Source organism: Leptopilina boulardi, unplaced genomic scaffold, assembly GCF_019393585.1.
Source record: "Leptopilina boulardi isolate dan_hultmark-lab unplaced genomic scaffold, ZJU_Lbou_2.1 LbouV2_330, whole genome shotgun sequence".
Classification (NCBI taxonomy): Eukaryota; Metazoa; Arthropoda; class Insecta; order Hymenoptera; family Figitidae; genus Leptopilina; species Leptopilina boulardi.
Window position 1 is genome coordinate 794,745 of NW_026137897.1, and position 25,272 is coordinate 820,016.

The 25,272-nt window shown below is 23.5% G+C and overlaps 1 protein-coding gene and 1 long non-coding RNA gene across 3 annotated transcripts; one reads left to right on the forward strand and one right to left on the reverse strand.

Annotated features, from left to right (window-relative positions):
* Positions 1 to 192: 192 nt before the first annotated feature.
* On the reverse strand, positions 193 to 25,186 carry LOC127285230 (F-box/LRR-repeat protein 14-like). 2 transcript variants are annotated; one of them, XM_051311129.1, is made up of 3 exons: positions 24,982 to 25,186; positions 19,506 to 21,797; positions 193 to 1,011 (listed from the first exon to the last, which is right to left on the reverse strand). In XM_051311129.1, the coding sequence occupies exon 2, from the start codon at positions 21,082 to 21,084 to the stop codon at positions 19,576 to 19,578; it is 1,509 nt and encodes a 502-aa protein (XP_051167086.1). In that variant the 5' UTR covers positions 21,085 to 21,797; positions 24,982 to 25,186; the 3' UTR covers positions 193 to 1,011; positions 19,506 to 19,575. The 2 variants fall into 2 exon arrangements, with proteins under 2 accessions (XP_051167086.1, XP_051167085.1); XM_051311128.1 differs by lacking the exon at positions 24,982 to 25,186 and adding an exon at positions 24,671 to 24,818.
* Positions 6,037 to 16,326, forward strand: LOC127285243 (uncharacterized). The gene is made up of 4 exons (XR_007843577.1): positions 6,037 to 6,395; positions 6,534 to 6,647; positions 10,151 to 10,245; positions 16,189 to 16,326. It is a non-coding gene; the product is annotated as an uncharacterized LOC127285243 (long non-coding RNA).
* Positions 25,187 to 25,272: the final 86 nt, after the last annotated feature.

The following is a 25,272-nucleotide window of genomic DNA, read 5'->3' on the forward strand; positions in this document are numbered from 1 at the left end:
AAAAATTGAAAATTCAGAATTTACGTTTTAGTTAAAGGAAAATGAAATAAAAGAATGGAATTCGGTGTGCAATGCATTTTTTTTTTTTTTATTATTGAAGCAAGCACTTTTAACAAAAATACAGACAATGCTTATTGATTAAGAAACAGTAGAGAAAAAACAACTTATCAATTTCATTTTTCATAATAATAATATTAATAATAATAATAATAAAAAAAAGAGGCAAAAATGCAGATTTTTCTTATTATTTACAATGAAGCATTTCTGCACACTTTTGTGAGAAGTTTCTTTCTTTTTTTTTTTTTTATTGAAACAACTCGGAAAAATTTCGTATTTACAAAAATATGCGCGCACGTAAAATTAATTCATATAAAAAAAAAGAAAAAAAAAATTTAAAAATAAGTACAAATTTGTCGAAACTATTTTTTGCATATAAAAAAAAATTGAAATGCTTTACAATTTTACATTATGAACAAATGTTTCTGTTTTTTTTTACTAATTTTATCGTTACAATATAGGAATTAAATTTTTTAAAACTTGTTTTGTACACAAGATATTAGTTTATTTTTTGTTCGGAATTGGGAAAAAGAAAAAAAAAAATTTTTCTAACCAGAGAAAATTGCCATTGTAGATAAAGGCGCAGAATATGTGAAAATTCAATGAATTATCGAAGAAAATTTATTACAAAGAAATTTGTTAATTTTTTTTTGTTTTTTTTTTAATTAAAGACTACAACTGAAACTGAAAGAAAAAATATTTTTCGATTTCGGTTTTAGTCTTTAATATTGAAAATACATGTGGCTAAATTTTCTTGACCCCCCCCCCCTCTGCTTTCTTTTATTTTCTCAGAAAAATAACGATTCCTTCTTCATCTTTCTTATTCTTCTGTTTTTTTTTCTTTCTTCTTCTTCTTCTTCTAGATTATCACGAGAAAATGATGACGTTGATCGTCATCTTTCAAAAACAACATGCTGACAATGAGATCATCTGCGACACCGGATGTAATGGAATCTGTAACAAAAAGAAATAAAGAAGTTAATATTTTTTTTTTGTGAATAATTTTGAAGAATTGGAATTAACAAGTTTTTTGCAAAAATTGAAAAATTTTCATCTCAGGAATTGAAGGACAAAAATTATTATTATTTTTATTTATAATCTGATGGTAAATTTTGAAAATCGAAAGAAAATCAACTTTTGGAATAGCAATTTGGATAATTATTGTTTGGAATTCATTGCTTCAAAATTTATTGGATATTTCATCGATTAAAAATTACCATCGTTTATTTTTTTTGGAATTATTTGGAAATTATTTGGAACTATTATTATTTGAAATTTTTATGATTTGAAAATACAATCGATTGAAGGTGTTGATTAAACGTTGAAGTTACAATAATTTAAAACTACCGTGGAATAAAAATATGATTTATATTTCAAGAAATTTCCAATTGAAGAGAAAACGAAATTTAATATATTGTTTGAAATCGAAAATGACAGGATTCAAGAATACAACCGAAAAGGTAAAATAAAGGTAAATTTTTCTACTATTAATAATTTTTTTTTGATTAAAAATTGTTTCGTAATTAAATTTTTTTTTAATTTAAATTTTCTATTATAAAAAGCAGTTGAATTACAAAATTTTTGAAATTTACTAAAGTACAAAGAATTAATTAACAAAGTACAGTTTTTCAAACAAAAAAAAAGGAAAGAATTTTTTATAAAAAGTTAAAAAAATATTTGCAAAAAAAAACAGTATTTTTATATTTAAATTAAAATGTCAATTTTCTGTTTATTTTTCTATTTCCAAAATTTAGATTTCTATTTTGAACTAGAAATGAATATTTATAATTTTTATAAAGTAAATTTTCTCTTCAGTTTTCTATTTCCAAGATTTAGATTTCTATTTTGGACTATAAATGATTATTTACAATTTATTTATATTTCTTTATAAATTTAAAATAAATAAATTTTCATTAAATATTTGACAAAAAAAGAAATGCTAATCTTAACAATTTTCAGTGAGAAATTTAAATTGAAAATTTACACTATTTTTTAAAACAACGTTGAGATTTGATAAAATACAAACAAAAATTTTTATTTATTTATTATATTATTATATAATAATTAATATTAATATTATAAAAAAACTTTATTATTAAAAATCGAGTAAATTTTTTAAACATAAAAAAAATTAATTATTTGTGACTAGTAAATATTTACTTTGACAATTTAAATCAACTTTTTTTTTGTTTGAACAAATGTTTTATTTTCAAATTAAAATACAGGGTAATTATTATTATATTCTGAAATTTTTAATTTATATCCAAAAAAAATAGAAAATTAAAATTTTTGTTTTATAGATTCCGAAATATAATAAAAATACAATTCAATTTGCTTATATAGAAAATTGAAACTTGTGTTCAATTTCTTTTTTTAAATTAAATTATTAATTGCTTACAATAATTAAGAAAAATAATATTAAATATTGAAAAAAAATTTTTAAAAATTACAAGTGAATAAATAAAAGTAAAATTCATGGAATTCAAAAAGATGAAAAATAATCGCTTGATGAAAAAAGAAAAATTGATAAAACTGCAAAGAAAATGTGAAAAATTTCTCTAAAATATACTAAAATTTTCTAATATATGAAAAGAGAATGACTGTTTCTAAGCGAGGATTTGCATGAGAATTTTCCCAAACGGTCCCTACTCTAAAAGAGAGGGAGAGAGAGATAGAAAGACCCCTTGGTGTATTCCTCCTTGTGTGGGGTTTCCTGTCACAACCCTGACTTCTGGACTGCTTTTCCTTCTCTCTGATGGCTCTCTCGCTTTTTCAGATTTTACGCTCCTCGAACTCGCCACGTTGCCGAGGAGAGCTTGTATTTTTTTTTCTTCAATTTTTTCTCTTTTTTCGTTTTTTTTTTTTTTTTTTTAATACATATATATATTTATATATATATATATATATAGAGAGAGAGAGGTATATATACAAGCCTCAGGTTCTACTCTCTCTCTGTGATGTGGGTGGCAAAGGGGTGTGAGTGACTCCCTTCCTCCCACCACCACCACGCTTGCATTGACGCTATGACAATGGATGAATGGACAGAAAGAGTTCTGTGTTGGATGAAGAGAAGAGCTCGAAGGGCAAGAGGAGGAAAAAAAAAAGGGAGAACTATAGGGAGAGTAAGAGAGAAAATAGAGAAAATACACATTGAGAGGGAAAAAGAGAGAAATACGCGAGAGAGTAGGAAAGAAAATCAAGAGAGAAGGAGAGAAAACCGAGAGAGAAAGAGAAATTCGAGAGAGAAGGAGAGAAAATCCAGAGAGAGAGAGAGAAATGCAAGGGAGAGAAACATTGAAGAGAGGAAAAGAGAGAGAATGCAATCGATATGTGGAGGGGGCATTTGTACGAGGCAAGAGAAATGTAACCGTCTCGCTTGTTGAGTGCACTATCTTTTTTTTTCTCTACTTCTTTTTTTTTTTTTTTTTTTTTTTTTTTTCCTAACAGTATATAGTGCAACTCGTAAATCCCAATGAGCCCATCTGTCTAGGGTCTTATAAAAAATAATAATACTTTAGCAAATATAAAATCCTCTAATCACGCGGGGTTTTTCAACTCTGATTTTTTTTTTTTTTTCAACAGGAAACATAAACTTCAATTTTAGACACACTTCTTTTCTTGTTTAATCAAAAATTTCGATTTTCTTTACAATATCAGGCATTGGATCGACTTTAAGGTGCAAAAAAAAGTTGATTTACATTTTTTTATTGGAAATAAATTTGAAAAAATTTTGTTCAGGCAACTATTAAATTTTACAAAATTGAAAATAATTTTTCAAATAATTTTTGATAATATTTTTTAAAAGTAATTGAATTTCCATGATTTACAATTCTGATTTTTGAAATTAATTGAACTTCAAGGGATTTTTAATTGAAATTTTTGGTGATTTCTGTTGATGTAGAATTTATTAGAAATTAAAAAATTGAATTTCAAAAATTTTTAATTTGAAAAAATGCTTTCAAATAATTGAATTCTTGAAGAATATCACAAAAATCATTTAAAATTATTAAATTTTGACAAAATTCTTCAGTTGAAATTTTTAGAAATAATTAAATTTTAGAAGGTTTAAATTTGGAATTTTTGAAATTAATTGAACTTCAAGGGATTTTTAATTGAAATTTTTGGTGAATTCTGTTGATGTAGAATTTATTAGAAATTAAAAAATTGAATTTCAAAAATTTTTAATTTGAAAAAATACTTTCAAATAATTGAATTTTTGAAGAACATCACAAAAATCATTTAAAATTATTAAATTTTGACAAAATTCTTCAGTTGAAATTTTTAGAAATAATTAAATTTTAGAAGGTTTTAAATTGAAATTTTTGAAAATAATTGAATTCAAGGGATTTTTAATTGGAAATTTTTTCTCGATTCCTTTTGCTGAAGAATTTATTAGAAAATAAAGACAAAAATAGAATTTCGAAAATTTTTTATTAAAAAATACTTTTAAAAAATTGAATTTTTGAAGAATATCACAAAAATCATTTAAAATTATTAAATTTTGAAAAAATTCTTCAGTTGAAATTTTTAGAAATAATTAAATTTTTGGAAGGTTTTAAATTTAAATTTTTGAAAATAATTGAATTCAAGTTATTTTTAATTGGAATTTTTTCGTGATTTCTTTTGCTGAAGAATTTATTAGAAATTACAGACAAAAATAGAATTTCAAAAATTTTTGATTAAAAAATACTTTCAAATAATTGAATTTTTGAAAAGTATTATAAAAATCATTTAAAATCATTTAAATTTTGGAAGATGTACAATTGATATTTTTAGAAATAATTAAATTTTCGAAGGTTTTTTTCAAAAATAATTAAACTTTCAAAGAGTCAAAGTTGAAATTTTCAAAAATAAATAAATTTTAAAATATTTTGTTAAATTTGAGACAATAATTAAATTTTACAATAATTTTTCAAATAATACATTTTTGAAAATCATTAAATTTTGAAGATTTTAAATTGAAATTTTTGAAAATAATTGAATTAAAGTGATTTTGAAATCCGAGGCCAGCAATATTAAAAAAAAAATTGTTTTCCATGCAGAAAAATGCTTTTGTAAAAAAAAAATACAAAATTTATTTGCCCAATTTTGTTTTTTTTATTGAAAAGATTTGAGTATTTTTAATTTCAGCTCAAATTTTCATCTTTATTTGTCATTTGCAAGTCGTAATCGAACGAAACTTGTGTGACTTTTACATGAGACGATTTACAAGTCTCTAAGGAAACTTTTCTATTTATGGACAGTTCTAACTTTGTGAAACAAGTCACGAACTGGTTTATGTGCAAACTTCAACCTATTAATATAAATAATGTGGTGTTTTTTTTTGTTTCTTCTTCCTGTGTTTAAAAAAAATGCAATATAAAAAAAAGAGTTTTACACTTATCATTTATCTTACACTTGTTGAAAAAATTGTTCCCTTTTGCACCTTGTGCTATTATACACATGTGAGAGGAATTTAGAAATGAGAACTCAATCTTGACTCTCATGGTTTTGAATTGACAAGAAAAGAATAAAAAAAAAAAGAATTCCTTTTTTTTGAGAAGATTCGGAGAATAAGGCAGAAGGGAAGTCTTTGAAATGTCTTTCTGACTTTTATGTCACGTGAACATTGGAGTAGTCGCTTGCCACACATCTTTAGCCCCCTTCCTCTTCCACCCCTCTTTTTTTTCCGAGGCGTGCAGTGTCATTTCTTTATCTCTTTTAAGAAGGACCTCCCTTTTTCAAGAAGCTATGGCTTTTCAGCCGCAATTCTACTGCTACTACTACTAACTTTTTAGATCTTTCTTTCAATTTTAAACTGTCTCCTCTTCTTATTTTTTTTTTTATTACTGAAAATTGTTAACAAAATAATCGTTTTCTTTCTCTCTTTTCTGATTTTTTTTTCTATTCTGTTATCAATAACAAAAAAATTTATGGTAACGAAAAAAAAGAATATTTTTTTTAAAGAAAAATTATTTTTCCAGGGATCGAAAGAAAAAAAAAATTCCGGACGAAGATATCAAAAAATTTGAGGGGAAAAAAATAATTTTGAAAATTTATTTTCAAAATTAGATTTCGAAGAGAAGAAATTATTTTCTATAGGAGAACCGAAAAGATTTCCTCGGCGATGAATTACTTTGAGAAAAAGTAATTTTGAAAGGAACAGGAGTAAAATTTCTGTCAAAAATTAATTTCAACAAAAATAATTTAGGAACAAAATATATTTTCAAATTGCAAAATTACAGGCAGAAAAATAGAAAGGAAAAATTTATACCAAAAATCACTAAATTGTCAAAGAAAGAAAAATTTTAAATTGAAAAAATTGAGGCGAAAAATATTTCAAAGGAACAAAAATAACTGTGAGTAGAAAAATACATACTTTTCAAATAATTTGAAAAGGTATATTTTCAAGGTGCAAAATTGTTGACAAAAAATTACTGTCAAACAAAAATTATTTTAAAAGGAACAAAATATATTTTCAAGTTGCAAAATTGCAGGCAAAAAAATAGAAAGGAAAAATTTATTCCAAAAATCATTAAATTGGGAAAGAAAGAAAAATTTTAAATTAAGAAAATTGAGGCAAAAAATATTTCAAAGGAGCAAAAATAACTGTGAGTAGAAAAATATTTAATTACAAAAATTTCTTTCTTAAAAACCAAAAAAAAAATTTCTTTTCCTAAGAAATTTTTACTGTTTTTATCTAAAAATATTTATTTATTTATTACTATTATTATTATTTATTTATTTAAAAATACTATTGTTAAATCTTTCTTGTTTTTGATATATAATTAACTAGAAATATATTTTCTAAAAGGCGTATCCATTTCAATAAATTAAAATTCTGTTTGAAAACGAGGACAGACGTATGTAGTATCAGCAGCAGCATCATTTTTTTTGTTTTGTTTTATTTATTCGAGATTTTAATAAGTGAGTAATATTGTTAGTAATAACTAACAGTGAAAATTCATAATGAACTTTTTGATTAATTACGAATATGAAATACAATTATTAATCAGCCATTAGCTAATTGCAATTCTACTCTCTACGTCACTGTACACCCAATTCTGTTGGGAATTCTTGGCAGAAGTGCCTATTTAATTTTACACATTAAATTCCTTTCCCGCATTGAAATTAAGAATTTTCCGAGCTTTCTTTTTTTTTCTTTTTTTTTTTTTTTTTTTGACATTGAATTAAAATTTCTGCTATTGTTATTTTAAATTAAATTTAAATATTTAATATATAATTTTAAATTAAATTTTTTTTTTAAATTTAATGCATTCATAAATTTTAATTTATCGAATTAAAAAATAATTAATAGAAAAAAAAAATTCATCTTTATCCCCATATAAATATTTATTTGAATTTTGCATTAAAAAATAGAAATGAAAACAACTTTAATTATTTTTTTTTTTGTTACGAGAAGTCTTGACATATTTCATTTAGTTTCTTGTTTTCTTATCTACATTTAAAGCAAATATCATCTAAGTAAACAAAGATACTAAATCTATCTTATCTACATACCTTGCTAATTTAAATATAATATCGTTTTATAATATCGAAATGGTTATCTTAATTTTTCCGATTGGTTTAAATATTTAAAATAAAAACTGTATAAAATTTTCAAATATTTTTAAAATAATAATTTTTTAAAAAATTATTTAATTTTAATATTAAATAGTTTGATATTTTTTTTTTATTTGCTTTGAATGAATTAATTATTAATAAATTATTTATTAGTATTGTTTAATATCAGAATTCCTCGTGCTAAAATTTTCAATACAGAAAGTAAAAATAATGTTTTTAATATTAATATGTTAATATATTGTATTTTTATATTTTATTATATTACATTTTTATTTTTTCTTATATTTCTTCTTCTTGTATATATATATATATATATATATATATATATATATATATATATATATATAATTTATCGATCGTAAAATTCACGTCAATAAAATAATTTTTCAATAAATGAAAAAGTATTCTCTATTTTTATAACGTAAATAAATTTAATAAAAAATAAAAAAATTCAAAAGTGATTCTAAATTAAAATTTAAAAAATCACAATTCAAGACAATAAAGAAACAATATTTTAAAGACTAAAAATAGATTTATATAAAAAAAAAAAAGAAATATTGTTCCAAGTGCCTGAAGCTAAAAGATGAATTTTTTCATTCTCTCAACTTTCAATTTTTCCTCTTTGAACATTTTCTTTCTATTTCATATGTTTCGCGAAAAAAAAAAGTTTTAATTTAAAATCTTTACAAAAACATAGATACTATTCTCGAAGTTTAAATGAATATTCTAATTAAAAAAAAAAGAATAAAAAAAAACTTGTAAAAATATTCTCTAAATTTTAATTAAATATTTCTTTTATTTTATAATATTAAAATAAATTTTCTAAAATTAGAAAAATTAAAACAATTTGAAAAATAAATTTTTGGCAATTGAAAAAAAATGATAATTTATTTATTGTTAAAAAAAAAATACAGAGAAAAAATATTTCTATAATATAATATAGAAAAATTCCCCGTCACTTTCTATTGTCCAAAAACTTGGAAAAAGTAGAGCAGAGTTTAAGAGAGAAAGAGAGAAACGCGAAAACTAATTTTGAAAGCTCGAAATAAACTTTTACAAATTACAAAAGTTCATACGATTTTTACAGCTTTTATTCAAGATTCTCTGACGTTGATTGATTTATTGCCCTGGCTTTCGCACTATACTCTCTCTCTCTATCCTGATATTTAATTTACTCTTTCACAAAAGCTCTGGAATTTGAAATAAATTTTTTTTCTCATTTCTTTTTGAATTTATTTTTACATTAAAGAAAAAAAAACGAAAACTCGGACAAAAAGTCAATGCCAATTTTTTGCTCTCCGATATATATCTCATTAAAATTTAAATTATCCTTGTGATACCGAAAATTATAATTATCATCTCACAGCAGCTTATCAAGTGTGTCTCATAATAATATGAATTTTCGGTCCTGCGGGGACAAAAAAAAAATAAAATAAAAAAATAAAAAGAGAAAATTGCTTTCAATATTCACACGAAATATATGTATCCCCATGAAATATTTCTTTCATTAAAATTCACTTTTTGGCAGAATTTATTAAAAGCCATGGAATGAATTCTTGAAAAATTCAAACGTTCCATTATAGAGATATAAAATGACAAAATTTAAATAAACTATCTATTACTTATTAAATAAATAAATAATTCTTTAAAAAAAAAAAAAAAAAAAAAAACACTAAAATAATATTTTTGTATTATTTTAATTATAAATCAAGCAAAATAAAAATTAATTACCAAAAAAAATTATCATTTAAAATAAATTGAAACATTTTTTCCGGTAACTCAATTTAAATATAGTTTTTTGAATTTAAATTTGAAATTAATAGAATAATAAAATTTGTCCCTAGATTTTTTCATCAGTTCAATAAACCAAAAAAGTTTCTATGCAAGAAACAAATTTTACTCTTATAAATTATATTATAATATATAAAATAAAATAAAATTATTAAATAAATAATTCTATATTAAAATATTTGAGATTTTTTTGTTAAAGCTATTGTAAAATCATATTTTGGTATTATTTTTATTAATTATAAACGAAAGGAAAATAAAAATTAATTATCAAAAATTATCATTTAAATAATCAAATATTTTTGTCGGTAACTCATTTTAAATTACACGGGTTTTTTTTTGAATTTAAATTTGAAATTAATACAGAATAATAAAATTTTTTCCTCGATTTTTTCAAAAGTCAATTTTATAAACGAAAAAAGTTTCTACACAAGAAACGAAATTTACTTTTATAAATTAATAATTTTTATAAATTATATTATATAATATTTGTAAATTAAAATTAGATTTATTAATATAGACTGCAAATAGAATAATAAAATTATTCTGTAAGACCAAAAAAGTTTCTATGTAAAGAACAAATTTTACTTTTATATTATATATATTTATTACTTTATAAATTAATATTTATTTTTATATACAGTATTTATATTAGTTTTTTTATTGTGACAATTTTTTTTTTTACAATTTGTCGAAAAAATGAATATTTTCAATTTTATTAACATTTAATATTTCCATATAGGTGAAGGAAATAGGCTACGATGTCTCCAAAAAAAAAAAATTCAGAAATAGAAGAAGAAAATCAAGAAAAATATGGAAAACAAGAAAGAGAAAATGGTAAGAGAAAAAGTTTCTTTTTGTAAAATAATATTCAAGGGTAAATTTTCGCATGAGAAAAAATTATCTCGATAAACAAAAGGCGATTACATAAGTAGAGCTTCCTAAAAATCGCCAAACGAAGCCATAGGATTTTTTTTTTTCAAAGAAAATATTCTACAATATTATACAGAAGATTCCTGAGGATTTTGTTTTTTACTTTTTTTTTAAAAAAAAAAAATAAATATCGACGATGAGGCTTCGAAAAATCCAGACGATCATCGAAGCAGAAATTTTCGGACTGAACTTTCAGCGTGTCGGAGTTTAGGTAGACGGTTGAAATTCAGGTTTTATCCTGGTCCGTGGTCTGCAGGTCGGTGGAAAGAAGAGAGAGAGAGAGAGAAAGAGAGAAAGAGAGAGTGGGTGGGGGACAAAGAATGAGTAAAGAGGAGCGATTCAAAGTCCCCCCTTTTAGGTATATATATATATAGAGGATGATGAGGGGTTTGGCGAGGTAAAGGGAAGTGATACGAGGTAAAAGAAGGAGGGTTGGCGACGACGACGCCGACGGCATCACGCCGGATGGCGTATAGCCAGGCCCAAGCAAGCCGGTAGGCAAGGTGAAGGTAACTTGCCTCTCTTTTATTTCACTGAATTGTATATGCGATCTTCCAAAACTCAGGTATATGAACCTCTCTAAACCTGCGAACCTATGAATGCCTGTCGAAACGGATGAATACGATCGAATCTCAAATATTCCCTCCTTCGATTCTCTCAATATTGTGCGCTGAGATTCTGTCTCACTCTCTTTCGACTATGACTATACGCTTCCTTCTTAAATAGAAAAGGGACTTGAATTTAAAAAAAAAGGAAAATATATATTCTGTAATATTAAATATACAAAAAAAAATTGTATACAAAATATGTGTAAGAAATTAAATAAAAATATACGTAGAAGAAATGAAATATTCCGAAAAATTAAATATTTAGAAAATTAAACGTACTAGAAAATATAGGAACGAAAAATTGAATATTTAGGAAAAAATACGTAAGAAAAATTAAATGTACACAGGAAAATATACGAAAGAAAAATTAAATATTCAGAAAAATATACGTAAGAGTAAATATTTCGAAAATTATATACGAATGAGAAATTAAATATTAAGAAAAAAATACATACGAAAAATTAAACGAAAAGGAAAATATTACAAGAAATTACATGTACAAGAAAAATATATGGATGAGAAAAATACACACACAGAGAGAAGAAAATATATTGTAGGAAAAAAAAGAGAAGAAAAATGTGGATTGATAAAAAAAAAAAAAAAAATACAAGAAAATATATCAACATAGAAAGTAAAATAGAAGAAAACAAAATTGGGAAAAAAATACGTACACGATTTTCCATGTGTATTTCAATCATAAAGAGTCTTATATTTTAATGGACTTAATTTTTAATATAAATTTTCATAAAACAATTTTTGGTTCATCATTTTTGAAAAATCAATTTTCCAAATTATTATTATAAATAATTGTTTATTTACTTAATAATTTCATGGATAAAAAACTACTTTCAAGAATTAAAAACACTTTCTCGAGGTTGAAAAACAATAAACATAAAAAATACTTTCAAGAATCAAAAATTAGATAAAAATGCAAAATTTCCTCATGGAAAAAATAATTAAAAGAAAATCCAAAAATACTTCATAAGAAAAATAATTAAAAGAAAAAAATACTTTGGATGATGAAAAATATTTTTAAAAATCAAAAAAAGGCAAAATTACCTTATGGAAAAAAGTAATTAAAATATAAAAAAATGGTTTGAAAAATTCAAAAATACTTTATAGGAAAAATTTAAATTGAAAGAAATAATATTTCCAAGATCGAAAAAATATAATAAAAAGGCAAAAATAACCTCATGAAAAAAAAAAAAAAATTAAAAGAAAAATAATCCAAGAATGAAAAAATACTCTAAAAAGACAAAATTGGAAAAAAAAATCAAAAAGAATTTTTTTATATCTAAAAATAATAAAAGATGAAAATTTTTTTTCTCCATTTTTTAATACAATAACTGCTATCGAAGACAAATAATATATTTTTTTCTGTTTCTATTCTAAAAATGAGAATAAAGCTCGGTGCTTTTTCTAAATTTTTCCACAGAAAAGTTTTACGCCTTTGAAATATTGAGGGACATTAGCGCAAAATAGTTTGCAATTTTTTTTTTTTTCAAATAAATTCCACGTAATCCTTTTAGCTTGGACTCGTCGAATATATATATATATATGTATATATGTAGGTGTGCGCGCAAACTTGAAAGGCTTTTCGATACTGGTTAGAAGGACATTTTTTTCAAATTATTTTTTTCGAACAACCGAACACGGATTTAAAATAAAAAAAAAAAAGAATAGCCGATCTACGACAATATTCGTATATTATTTTATTTTTTTTAGAAAAATTTCACACGACAAAAATGAAAACCCTGAAAATCGTATAGATATTTTAATGAAAAAAAAGAGATGATTATATGAATTTCATTGTAAAGAGAAAAAAAAAAATATTGTAAATTTTTTACATATTACTAAAAACCATAATTCAATTTTTTAAAATTCGATTCTTTATTTACTAATTAATAATAAATCTTTAAAATAAATAATAATTAAAAATAATAATGAAAATTAATTATAATAAATAAGAGAAAAAATAATAAAAATGAATCATAAATTGATAATAACTAATTATAAAATAAGAAAAATAAAAGAAGAATGAAAATTATAAAATAGAACAATTTTGAAATGTAGTTTTAACGAATGATTATAAGAAGTGTAAAACTGAAAATGGCAGCTTTAAAAATGAGGAAGAATTCAATAGCTCTTCTATAGGACTGAAAATCATAAAATCTCGAAGGACCCTAATTATTATATCGTTTTGCTGCATCTCTCTATAATATTAAACCCCTCAGCTATCTAAGCTAACTTTTTAAATCTAATTTTTCACCTCTTCTCTATGATCATCATCATCATCATCATCATCTTTCTCTCTTTCTCTCCTAGTTATATAGTAAATATTTTTGTCCTTTCGTTCGTTTCTTGTTTTTTTTTCTCTTTTTTTTCGCCTTTTCTTTCCTCTCTTTGTTTTCCTCTCTCGCGCGCTATTCTACTCAACTTTAATCTCTTTGGAAAGGTGGAGGGAAAGTATTCCATTTTATCCTTTTTCTTCTCATCATCCCATTGTATCAAGCTTCAGTGTTCGTGAGCTATGGGTTGGCTCGCCGGAAAGGGGGCAGACGAGAGAGAAAAAGAGACAGAGAGAGAGAGAGAGAGAGAGAGAGAGAGAGAGAGAGAGAGAGAGAGAGAGAGAGAGAGAGAGAGAGAGAGAGAGAGAGAGAGAGAGAGAGAGAGAGAGAGAGAGAGAGAGAGAGAGAGAGAGAGAGAGAGAGAGAGAGAGAGAGAGAGAGAGAGAGAGAGAGAGAGAGAGAGAGAGACCCACGTCTCCAAAATAAAAAGGATTTCGGAAACGAAAAGAGAATAAAGAAGCTTTGAGAAAAGATAGTTTCTAGTTTCAAATGAAAATTTCAAGTTTCTGCATCAAATTACTATCAAACTTTTTTTTTCCCCCTTTTTTTCCTTTCAAATAGTTTTTTTCGTTTCAAATATAGAAGCTTAGATTTAAGCAGAGGAAAAAATCTATTTAAAAAAAACCATATATATCGAGAAAATTTTATTTTTTATATAAAATTCGTTATTAAATGACGTATAGATGAATATTAATGTCACAAAAATTTATTTATTTATATCACAATATATAGTGTTCAAAAAATTTCCAATCTAAAAAGAAATTAATTTTTATTGATTAAAAAAAAGGAATTTTCTGTTAGAAAAAATTTCTTTTATTTAAAAATTTTTTTTTGCCAATAGTATTTTTTTTATATTAATATTATTAATCAATAGTACCTTTTTTAATAATTATAATTTTTTCCCCTATTTTGATGTACGTATTTTGCTTTAATTTATTTATAAAATGATTTTCTTTAATTTAAAAATAAAATATATATTTATTCAGATTCATTTATCGAAAAATTGAAACATTACTGATAAAAGAAATGACCTTTTGGTCGTATTTGTTTTTTTTTTTTTTTTTTTTTTCAATTTTTAAATAAAATTTTGATACCAATCTTGAAATTATCATTTTAAAACTGTTTTTTTATTTTTCGCTTTTTCAAAAGTTTCTCTTTTGAAACAATATTTTAAATCTTGTCCTTTTTATAAATAGGTTATTAATTAATTTATTCTAATAAATAAAAATGAATATTTATTTATATAAATGTATAAATAAAAATAATTATTTATACAAATTAATAAATAAAAAATAAATATTTATCTTTATAAATAAATTAATGAATAAACGAATAAAAGTAAATCAATTTTTGAGAAAAATATTTTTCCAAATTTTTTTTGACAGAAAAATTTTTCTCAAATTGCCCTATTTTTTAATAGAGATAAAATTTTTTTTCTCCCACATTTGTTTCTTGAGATGAAAAAAAAAATTGCGTCAAGACAATTTCTTTTCCATTTCAATCGATTATTGATTAGTTTCACTGAATGTGAAAGTCTAAATCTTGAGGACGTTTGCATTTGATTTCATCCGAATGATTCCGAAATGACTCATTCGTTGTGTCATTTTTTCTTTTTTTAATAAAAATTGTATAACCAACAAAACTAGCTTACCGAGTTATAAATAATTAAAAATCTTGGAAAGAGTGAAAGAGAAAGAGAGAGAGAGAGAGGAAGAAGAAACTTGCGCGAACATTGGAGATTAATCTTTCTAATAAAAAGGGGATTTTTCCTCATTATTTCTCGTATAAAAAAGTTTTTTTTTTTTTTAAATGAGGAAACTTTTTCACGATGAGAAATAAAATGTCAAAAGACCAAAATTTTCATTATATCAACGAATTTTAACAAATTATTAATTACTTTATTAATAATTAGTAATATTTACTAATAATAATAAAAATAATAAAAATTAATTTAATTTAAATTTATTTATTTATATTTAAATTTTATTATTAATCATAAATACTAAATAAATAATATTAAAAAAATGATGGAAATATTGTTTTTCGAGTAGAGGATAAAATATTTGACATTAAAAAAAAAAAAAAAAAAAAAATATATATATATTGAAAACTTTTTGAATATTTCTCTCACGCATATTTCAATTAATTGCGACTAATTGTTGACGCTCCACTGTTCATGCTATATTTCACTTATATAAAAGTTGGTCAAATTAGATTAGCATTCGTTATGCTGTCTCGTGACAGAGGGTCTTGCCTTGCTTATACCAACGTTTACATAAATTGCGAGAAACTGGTCATACACGTTCTACATTCAAACGTAAGACATGTTCACCCAATGCGAATTTTAAAAAATTAAAAAAAAAAAAAATTCTATAAATATCGCGAAATGTGAAATTTTCTGTTTCGCTAATTAAGCTTCCTTATTTATCTGTCAAATTATACATTAATTCCTGTAACCATAACAAATTTAAATATATATACATAATATATACACAACTAAATAAAATATATCAAAAGAGAAGGAAATATCAAAGGAAATGTGCTTCAAAGTAAAAAGAAAAAAATAAAATAAATTTTTATTATTATTTCAAAAATGAATAAAAAAAAAATTTGCTGTTTTTTTTAAATTTTCCTTCAAGTTAATAATTAATAATAATAATAATAATAATAAAAGTAAGAAAAAAAATATAAATTCTAAATATCGAAAATAAAAAAAAACTTTCGAAACATTTACAAATGGACCCACAAAATTTGTATAGAGAAAAAAAATTGTTGCCTGAGTTTTTAAAATACTTTTACAATTATTGCCGCACAGAAATTGATCTAAAAGAGATTGCTAAATTTTATTATTTTATTTTTGTCAAACTTCTTATATACTAATTTCTTTTCAGAGAATAAGAAAGAGAGAGGGGACCCTTCCTTTTTGAGTTGTAAAATTGAAGGACATTTATGACATCCAAATTTTGTGTCCGATGCTGAAGATAACAAAATTTTAAAAGGTAAGAATCTATAAATTTAAAAATTTTTTCCCAAAAATATTTCAAATGTTCCACCTCATAAGGATTATATTTTCAGCCCTTTTCAATATTTGCGAAAGAACAAAATTTTATTACATTTGGTACTTAATTTGCATTTTAAAGATTTGAATAGTTTCAAATTATTCCTGATTTTTTTATTTTTCTCGAATTTTTCTGATTTTACAAACTTTGGAAATATTTCCACATGTATGCGAGTTATTTAGAAATTATTTTATAATCCTGTAATACATATGTAAGCTATTGCAATTTATAAATTTAGAAAGTTTGAATATTTGGAAATGTCACAAAAAATTATCGAATTTATTTTTTATATTAACTAAAATATTTATTTAAAACTAAATATTATTGAAAATAATAAAAAAAAAAAAAGTATGAAAAATGATAATTTTTGATTAATTGATCAAATGAGAAAAAATTGATAAAAAAAATATATAAAAATAAACATTTTCGAAAAATTTATTGTTTAAAAACAAAAAATAACGACAACAAAAAAAAGGATAAATTACTTGAAAAAGATATTTTTATTTTCTAACTATAAAGCTTTACTTCCTGAAATGAATAAATTAATAAAAGAAACAAATTACTATTCAAGAAATTTTAAACTATTATTGTTGTGAATGCATAATTTTTGCCAACTGAATATAAGAAAAAGAAAAACTCGTAAATAACAAAACAATTATTATCTATTGTATATATATATATATTGATCAAAAGTATTACATAATTTAATTTTTGTTTTATTTTTTTTTCAACTAATTGAAACTTATTGCCGGGTTTGAAACGAGAAATGTATAACATATATAGTTTCTTTTTTTTTTATTTTTCAATGAAGAATACTTGCCAATTATAAGTATTTTAAGAAAAAAAAAAATCTCTGAGTGAATGGAATTGTTTGTTTGATATTCTATTAAATGCAAATTTTTTCTTTTTTTACAAGAATAAAAAATTGTTAATTCTTTACGTCTATCAAACAATTAATTATTGTTTTTACATTTATTAAAATTATTAATTTGGAATTAATTATTGTTTCATAGATAAATTTAAAAAGCAATTATAGGAATAAAATAAATTATTTTGGAAAAACGAAAGAAAATATTTTGGTGTTAAAATACTTTCAAGAATGCTTTAAAAATATTTACAATTAATTTTTTTACAATTCACTGACAATAAATTATGGATTTAAATTTTCAATAAGTACTTTAATTAATTTATATATTATAATTATTATTGAAGTTATTAAATTAAAAACGGAAATTAAAATATTACTAATATGTATTATTAATTACTCATCAAACATTTAAATTATGTCACATTTTCTTTTAATGAATGAATAAATTATTTAATTCACGAAGAATTTAAAAATTTTGTATTCAATAGAAAATTAAACAAATAAAATTTGAAAAAAAAAATAAAATCAAACATTTTTGCGTAAAAATTTACTAATTTTTTGAAGTAATTTGAATTTAAAAATTGAAAATACAAATTAAATTTTGTAATTTATAAATTAAAAACATTTTAGATCGTAAAACTTGCATTTTACAGGATTTTAAAATAATTTCGTACCTATTATTTTACAAATGTTTTTAAATTTTACAATTATTATTTTAATATTTCAAATATTGGAAATATTTTCAAAATACAAAGGAAAAGTTTTTGATATAATTTTGATAATATTGAAAAATGTTATTTGAACTTTTAGAATAGATACAAAAATTTTTTTTAAATATTTTCAAACATTCTCAAATTTTTTTTCAAAAAAATTGTGGAAAATGGTTAATAGATATTTTTACAAATTTTTCAAATATTTCAAATATTTTCCATTTATAATTTGAAGTTTTAATGAATCGAATTTGGAGTTGATTTAATTAATAATGAATTAAAAATTAATATTAATTTAAATATTGATGAATTAAATTTAAAATCGTAGAAATTTTCAAGAATAAAAATTTTTAAATTAATAAAATTTAGAATAAAATTTTCAATCAATTGAAATTTATTGATTAAAAATTAAAATCCAAAAATTTCAATCAAGTAAAAAATTTATATCAATAATTTAGTTTAAATTTGGAATAAATTTAAAATTTGAATAAAAATTAGAAATTTTCACTAATAAAAATTTAAATCAATAAAAATGGGAATAAATTTTGAAATTAATTAAAATTTATTAATAAAAATGAAAATCGCTTAAAATTTTAATCAAATAAAAAATTCTGACTAATAAAAAATTTAGAATCATAGAAATTTGTAATAAATTGGAATAAAATTTTGAATTAATTGAAATTTATTGATAAAAATTAAAATCGCTTAAAATTTAAACCGAAATAAAAAATTTATATCAATATAAATTTTTTTTTTTGAATTTTGAATAAATTCAAAATTTGGAAAAAAATTCAAAAAGAATATTGAAATTCAAATTAAATACATATGGGACTTAGTTCTGAGCGTTATAATAAATTCCTTTTTTTGGGGTCTACAAATTATTTATCAATTATTACAATAATGAAAAAAAAGGATAGTAAAAATTTTAACTATTAATTTATTATTTCATACAAAAAACTATTTTATAATAAAATTTTAAGTTTAGAAAATTAAACAAATTTTTTCATTTATTTGAACGTTTAGAACTTTTAGGCACACAATTAATTAAATTTAGAATCGATTAAAATTTTAATTAATTTTTCAAATTTAATTTATTTAATTAAAATTTTGATCAATTAAAATTGAATAAAATTTAGAATAATTAAAATTTTAATCAATTAACATTTTTAATTGAAGCTTAAATAAAAAAAAAATAATGTGAAAACATAAAAAAAGGTAGAGACAAAATTCAAAAAAAGGGGGGAAATTTTTTTCAAAAATTCGGTTTTTTATTTCAAAGAGTCCCCCTAAAGAATTAAAGAAGACCTTCCGCGATCGAAATGCATAAAAAAAAAAAAAAAAAGGACTGACAGTCGAGACCAATAAAAGTCCTATCACTCACGCTGCAGGGCTCGCGAGCGTGGTTGCACATAAAAGTTCGATTTGGAAAAAGGAAAAAAAAGGAGAAAGAAAAAAAAAAAAAAAAAAAAAAGCGCGAGGAAGAGTGCGAGAAATAAAATCACGTGTTCGCGCACGTGTGTGCGCGCGACGTGGTGCACGCAGAGTTTTATATATCTATATATTGTACGTACCATTCTCTCTCTCTTTTTGTTTTTTTCCTTTTTTTCTTTTTTTTGAGTCGCCCCCTTTTGGAAACCACTATCACCGTACATGCCACAGTCCTAGATTTAGCGTGTTGAGTTGTGGTAGCTTCATTATTCTTTCCAGGCCGTGGGTCGTGATCCTCGTGCATCCATACAGATCGATGCACTTTAAATGTTTCATACTATCTGCAATCGTATGCAGTCCTTTGTCCGTTAGTTTACTACACTGTCCAATATTAAGTGTCTCAAGATCCTGTAGTGACTTGGCTATCTTACATATACCCTCATCACTAACTTGACACGCCGATAATGATAATGATTTTAAATTAAATAAACCCTGTGAAATATGAACAAGCGCTTGATCACCAATTTTCTCACAAAATGAAACGTCCAATGATGATATTCTACTACCGCCCTCAGCCAAATATGCCATTCCAATTTCCGATATATTATCACACGATCTTAAATCAAGTTCTTGTAATTCACTCATTTTTGCCAAATGCTTAAGACCCGAATCAGTAATACATGAGAATGATAAATTTATTGATTTTAATGTTTTACCCAAACCATTTGAAACATAACGCAATGATTCGTCACTTAATTTTTGACAATCTTGCAAACCTAAATGTTCAAGTGGTATATTTAATTGTGCAAGATTTGCAATTCCCTGATCCGATATATGCCAACAGCTTCTTAAATCTAATTTTTTCAATTTTTTTAAACCCCATGCAATTAACATTAATCCTGTATTTGTAATATTACCACAACCACCTAATTCAAGATGTTCTAAATTTTTCAAATATTGCGCTATTCGATTCACTGATGTATCAGTCACTTGTTTACATAATGATAAATTTAATTCAGTTAATGCAGGAAATTCTTGTGATAATGCACTCAATAAACCAGAATCCGTGACATTATAACAACCAGATAAATTGAGTGCCTCTAAATTTGGCATACCCTTAAATACTTCGCCCAATCCCTTTTTCAATGAGAGCACTTGCACCCTCTTAATGCCCCTTCGCACTAAACTTGAAAAGAGAGCCGGTGCTTGTCGTCGCAGGTGTAATCGTGCTTCAACCCCTCGCCATACAGAACGATGATACGCTGCATCCCTCCATGATAGACAAACTTGTGATGCACGACCACGATCACGTACATCAAGATAACTAAATATATGTGCTAATATTTCTGGATATAAATTTGAGACATGTGTACTTGTTATTATTGGCGATTGTAATTGTATACGTGCTTTTTTTAATGATGGTCCATTATTATCAATTTGTGTATATAAATTTGTTGGCGCTGTTCTTTTTGTTGTTATCAAGATAGCACCGCTATCCTGACGTTGATTCGTCGTTGCCACGACCGTTTTTGTTGTGACCGCGTTTGCGGCCTCCTCTTCCTCTTCTGTAAGATCGTCGTCGGGTGATTTTTTTTCTTTATTATTATATGGTACTAAATGAGGACGATGAAGTTGATAACAATGTCCAGAACGATTTATCAATGTTGCGCCTCGATTCGGCGTTATCGCCGGAAGTTCTGTCATCAGTTGGCCCTCTTCCATACTTCTTGGGGATGACTTTTTTTAGACATTCATAATCGTGAGTTTTTCAAGTTGGTGAAAAAAAAAAAAGGGGCGGGGTGAGGAAACTGAACAGACGGAATGAGGGCTTCGAGAGTGCGTGAGTAGTGTGCGTGTCCGCCTGCTTGCTTGCCTGAGCGACGGGTTGGGTACGGGTTTTCAAGACGCCTCAACCAGCGAAAGCGATGCACATATATATATATATATTTTTTTTTCCACTTTTTCAAATTTTAATTCACTAATTTTTTGATTTTTTTCCTCCTTACAATGAGCCAATTGGATTTGTTTTTGATAATCATCGACAGTTGTGAAATTGTGATATTGGAGTAAATTAGAACATTCACTTCTTTTTTGATACCAATTTCTTGTTTTCCTCTTTTTTGGTAGAAATTTGGTGTTTTTGTGTATAAATTAAAGGAATGAATTTTTGAAGCACTAGTTTGTTTTTGTTTGTTTAAAATTTTTCAATTAGAACTAAAAAGCAAACGGAGAATGACGTGCTAACTAATCCGGAACAACACGCTTACGGTCGCGGACTGGCGTGCACTGGCGGACGGACTAGACTAACATTCTGTTTGCCTGCTGCTGCTGTGCTCTGCTAGCTTACTCGTTTCCATCGTTCTTTTTCGCTCCTTCAGACCCAGTACCGTAACAACTGCAATCGATAAGCGAGCATCGATATCAAAAACCAGGACCTAAAACATTAATAAATATTTATTAAGAGTAGAAGAATTAAATTTCGAAAATAGTCGCGTTTTTTTAGTTTTTGAAATCAATAAAAATATCGTAAAATTTAAAATAAAAATATTTTTTTTAAATTAAATAATTGTCCATTGTTTCGCTTTTGTTATTAATTTCAGAATTTTTTTTTTTTTTAATTTAGACAATGGAATTCGAAATATCTTGAAAAAATTCTCTGCATTTAAGGAATTTTTTCTCTTGTTAATTAATATTTAATTTAAATTATTTCTTCCTTGCTACTAATTTTAGGGAATAAAATTCGAAATTTTACCTTGAAAACATTCTCTGAAATTAAATAATTTTTCTATTAGTTGTTAATTAATATTTAATAAAAAATTTGTACATCTTTGTTAATAATTTTCCAGTTTTTAATGAATTTAATAATTTTTGCCAATTTGAAATATTATCTTGAAATAATTCTCTGCAATCAAATAATTTTTCTTGCTAGTTAATTAAAATTCAATTTAAATTATTTCTTTTTTGTTATTAATTTTAGGAATTTTTTTTAAATATATTTATTGAGAGGAAAAGAATTAAATTTCGAAAATAGTCGCGTTTTTTATTTTTTGAAATCAACAAAAATATCGTAAAATTTAAAATAAAAATATATTTTTTTAAATTAAATAATTTGTCTATTGTTTCGCTTTTGTTATTAATTTCAGGATTTTTTTTTTTTTATATAAATTTAGACAATGGAATTCGAAATATCTTGACAAAAATTCTCTGTATTTAAGGAATTTTTTCTGTTGTTAATTAATATTGAATTTAAATTATTTCTTCTTTACTACTAATTTTAGGATTCTTTTCATATAATTTTGGGGAATAAAATTCGAAATTTTACCTTAAAAACATTCTCTGCAATTAAATAATTTTTCTATTGGTTGTTAATTAATATTTAATACAAATTTTTTACATCTTTGCTAATAATTTTACGATTTTTTAATGAATTTCATAATTTTTTTTTTTGCTATTAATTTTAGAATTTTTTTTTAATATAATTTTGGACAATAAAATTCGAAATACTAATTTAAAATAATTCTCTGCATAAAAGGAATTTTTCTGTTAGTTAATTAATATTTAATTAAAATTTTTTTTCTTCGCTATTAATTTTAGGAATTTTTTTAATTAAATTTTGTGCAATAAAATTCGAAATATTACCTTAAAAAAATTCACTACAATAAATTAATTTTTCGTTTAATTATTATAATAATAATAAATTAAAATTGTTCCTTCTTTGCAAATAATTTTAGAATTTTTTCGATATCATAATTTTGAGCAATAAAGTTCGAATTATTACCTTGAAAAAATTCTCTGCAATTAACTAATTTTTTCTGTTAGTTAATTAAAATTGTTCCTTCTTTGCTATTAATTTGTTTGTTTTTTTTTTTTTTTACAAATATCGTTATTTTGGACAAAATTCAAAAATTTTCTTTCGAATTTAACAATTCTGTACTTTTGTTGTTAATTCATAATTAAAATTGTCCCTTTTTTGACATTAATTTTACAATTTTTCAATCAGTCTTCCTCCAATAATAATGAATGCAGCAAATTTCAATTATTAATTTTAATTGAATTTCCTCTACTAATTTGTAAGCAGAAAAAAAATTTTGAATTTCTACTATTTTTACCTTTTTCTTCATTTGATATTTAAAAATAATTACTTTGATTTATTATAATTTAATAATAAACAATCTATAACAATCGAAAATTATTTTGAGGTTAGAATACAAATTATATTTCCTTCTTCGCTTTTTAATATATCAGTGTCGATTAAAATATTCATATTAAAAAATTTGCTCTTTCAATCGTATCTTCTTCTACTGAATAAAATATTTCTTCTATTTTACTTTACTTTTTTTCTGTTAATGAAAATAAACAATGTTTATAAAAATAAAAACTGACAGGCGGCCATCTTGTAACGGAAATGAACCAACAAGAGCGCCATCTACATACGCATGCGCGGTAAAATTCAATTCAAATTCAAAAAATTTAAATTAAAACAAAAAATTTTAATTTGCAAAATTCAAAAATCGATTTTTAAATTATAATAATAAACTAAATAAATAAAAAGTAAATAATTGTATTTGTGTGGGAAAAATTGATAAAAAAAATCTATTTTTAATTGAATTAAAAAACTTAAAAAGGAGATAATTATTTTTTTTAATGATTTAAATAAATAAATAAATAATTATTATTCGGTGGAGGGTGATTTGAGCTATAGGTACGATACTGTTTTTTTCTCGCATATACTGGATCGGTTCTCGTCACTTGCTCGGTTCCTAGAGTGTATGTGTGTGTGCAAAGTGTTGTAGATTCCAAGATAGTCAATGCATCGGGTAAACTCGGGTATTTCCAGGCGGAGCAAAACACCATGGAACTGTTTCTCGATTGGTGGAAATTCATCGAATATACATACCACGTGACCTGGTCGGTAAATATCGATTCCGGTTGCGCCGTGGCGGCATTTTTAAGTTTTCGCTTGGTGGGGCGGGGCAATCTCCCCCATAGCATATGCACGTGTATATAGGTTTGTGTTAGAGAGAATTTCCAAAGGGTTAAACTTTGGGGGGGAGGGGGGTAAACGATCGAAAAAACGAATTTAAAATTTATTTTTCAACACAAAACCATAGTTTTAGAAAATAAAAAATCAATATATGAAATGTAATATTTCGCGAATTATTCTTAAGATAAAATTTATTTACAAAAATAAATTTAAATTAATTTTTAATTAAGTTATTGATTTTATTGGCATTATTAAAAAAATTATTAACTCGTAAAATTCTTAAAAATTACTGAATAAAATTGTTTAAATATTTAAATTACTTACAATTTGTTTTAATTTTCTCTTCTTTTTGTATTTTTTGTTTTTTTTTTTTTTTAAATAGAATTTATGATATATTTTTTAATTTTCCTTTGGATGATTTTTACTTTCTTATGAGAAATTAAAATTTTTCCAAATTTGACAATTTATAAAATGGCACATTTCTCAAAAAAAATTTTAATTTATCCATTTTACATGCTCTTAAATTTTGTATAAATAAATAAAATTTCAATATTCTAATATATTTATCAGTAATTAATCAATTTTATCAAAATTATTATTATTTTTAATATTTACTAAACATTGCATCTACTTACAATATTTTTCAAAACAATATTGATTAAGTGACAGTTAACCTCAAAATTGAAATATGATAGGTTTTTACTTTAATAGCACTAAACGAATAATATATAACATTAAATAATTATTTGAAACAAAAAAAGAAACTGTTTAGTTGCAATAGATACAATAAATTTGAAGTTTTTCTTCTTTTTTTTTCTTAAAAAATGGAAAAATAAACAAACTTCTTAAACGACGGTTATTGATCAATTTCGATAATATCGATAGTTTCGATAAAATATCGAACGGTTCCAAAAACCTTATTTTTA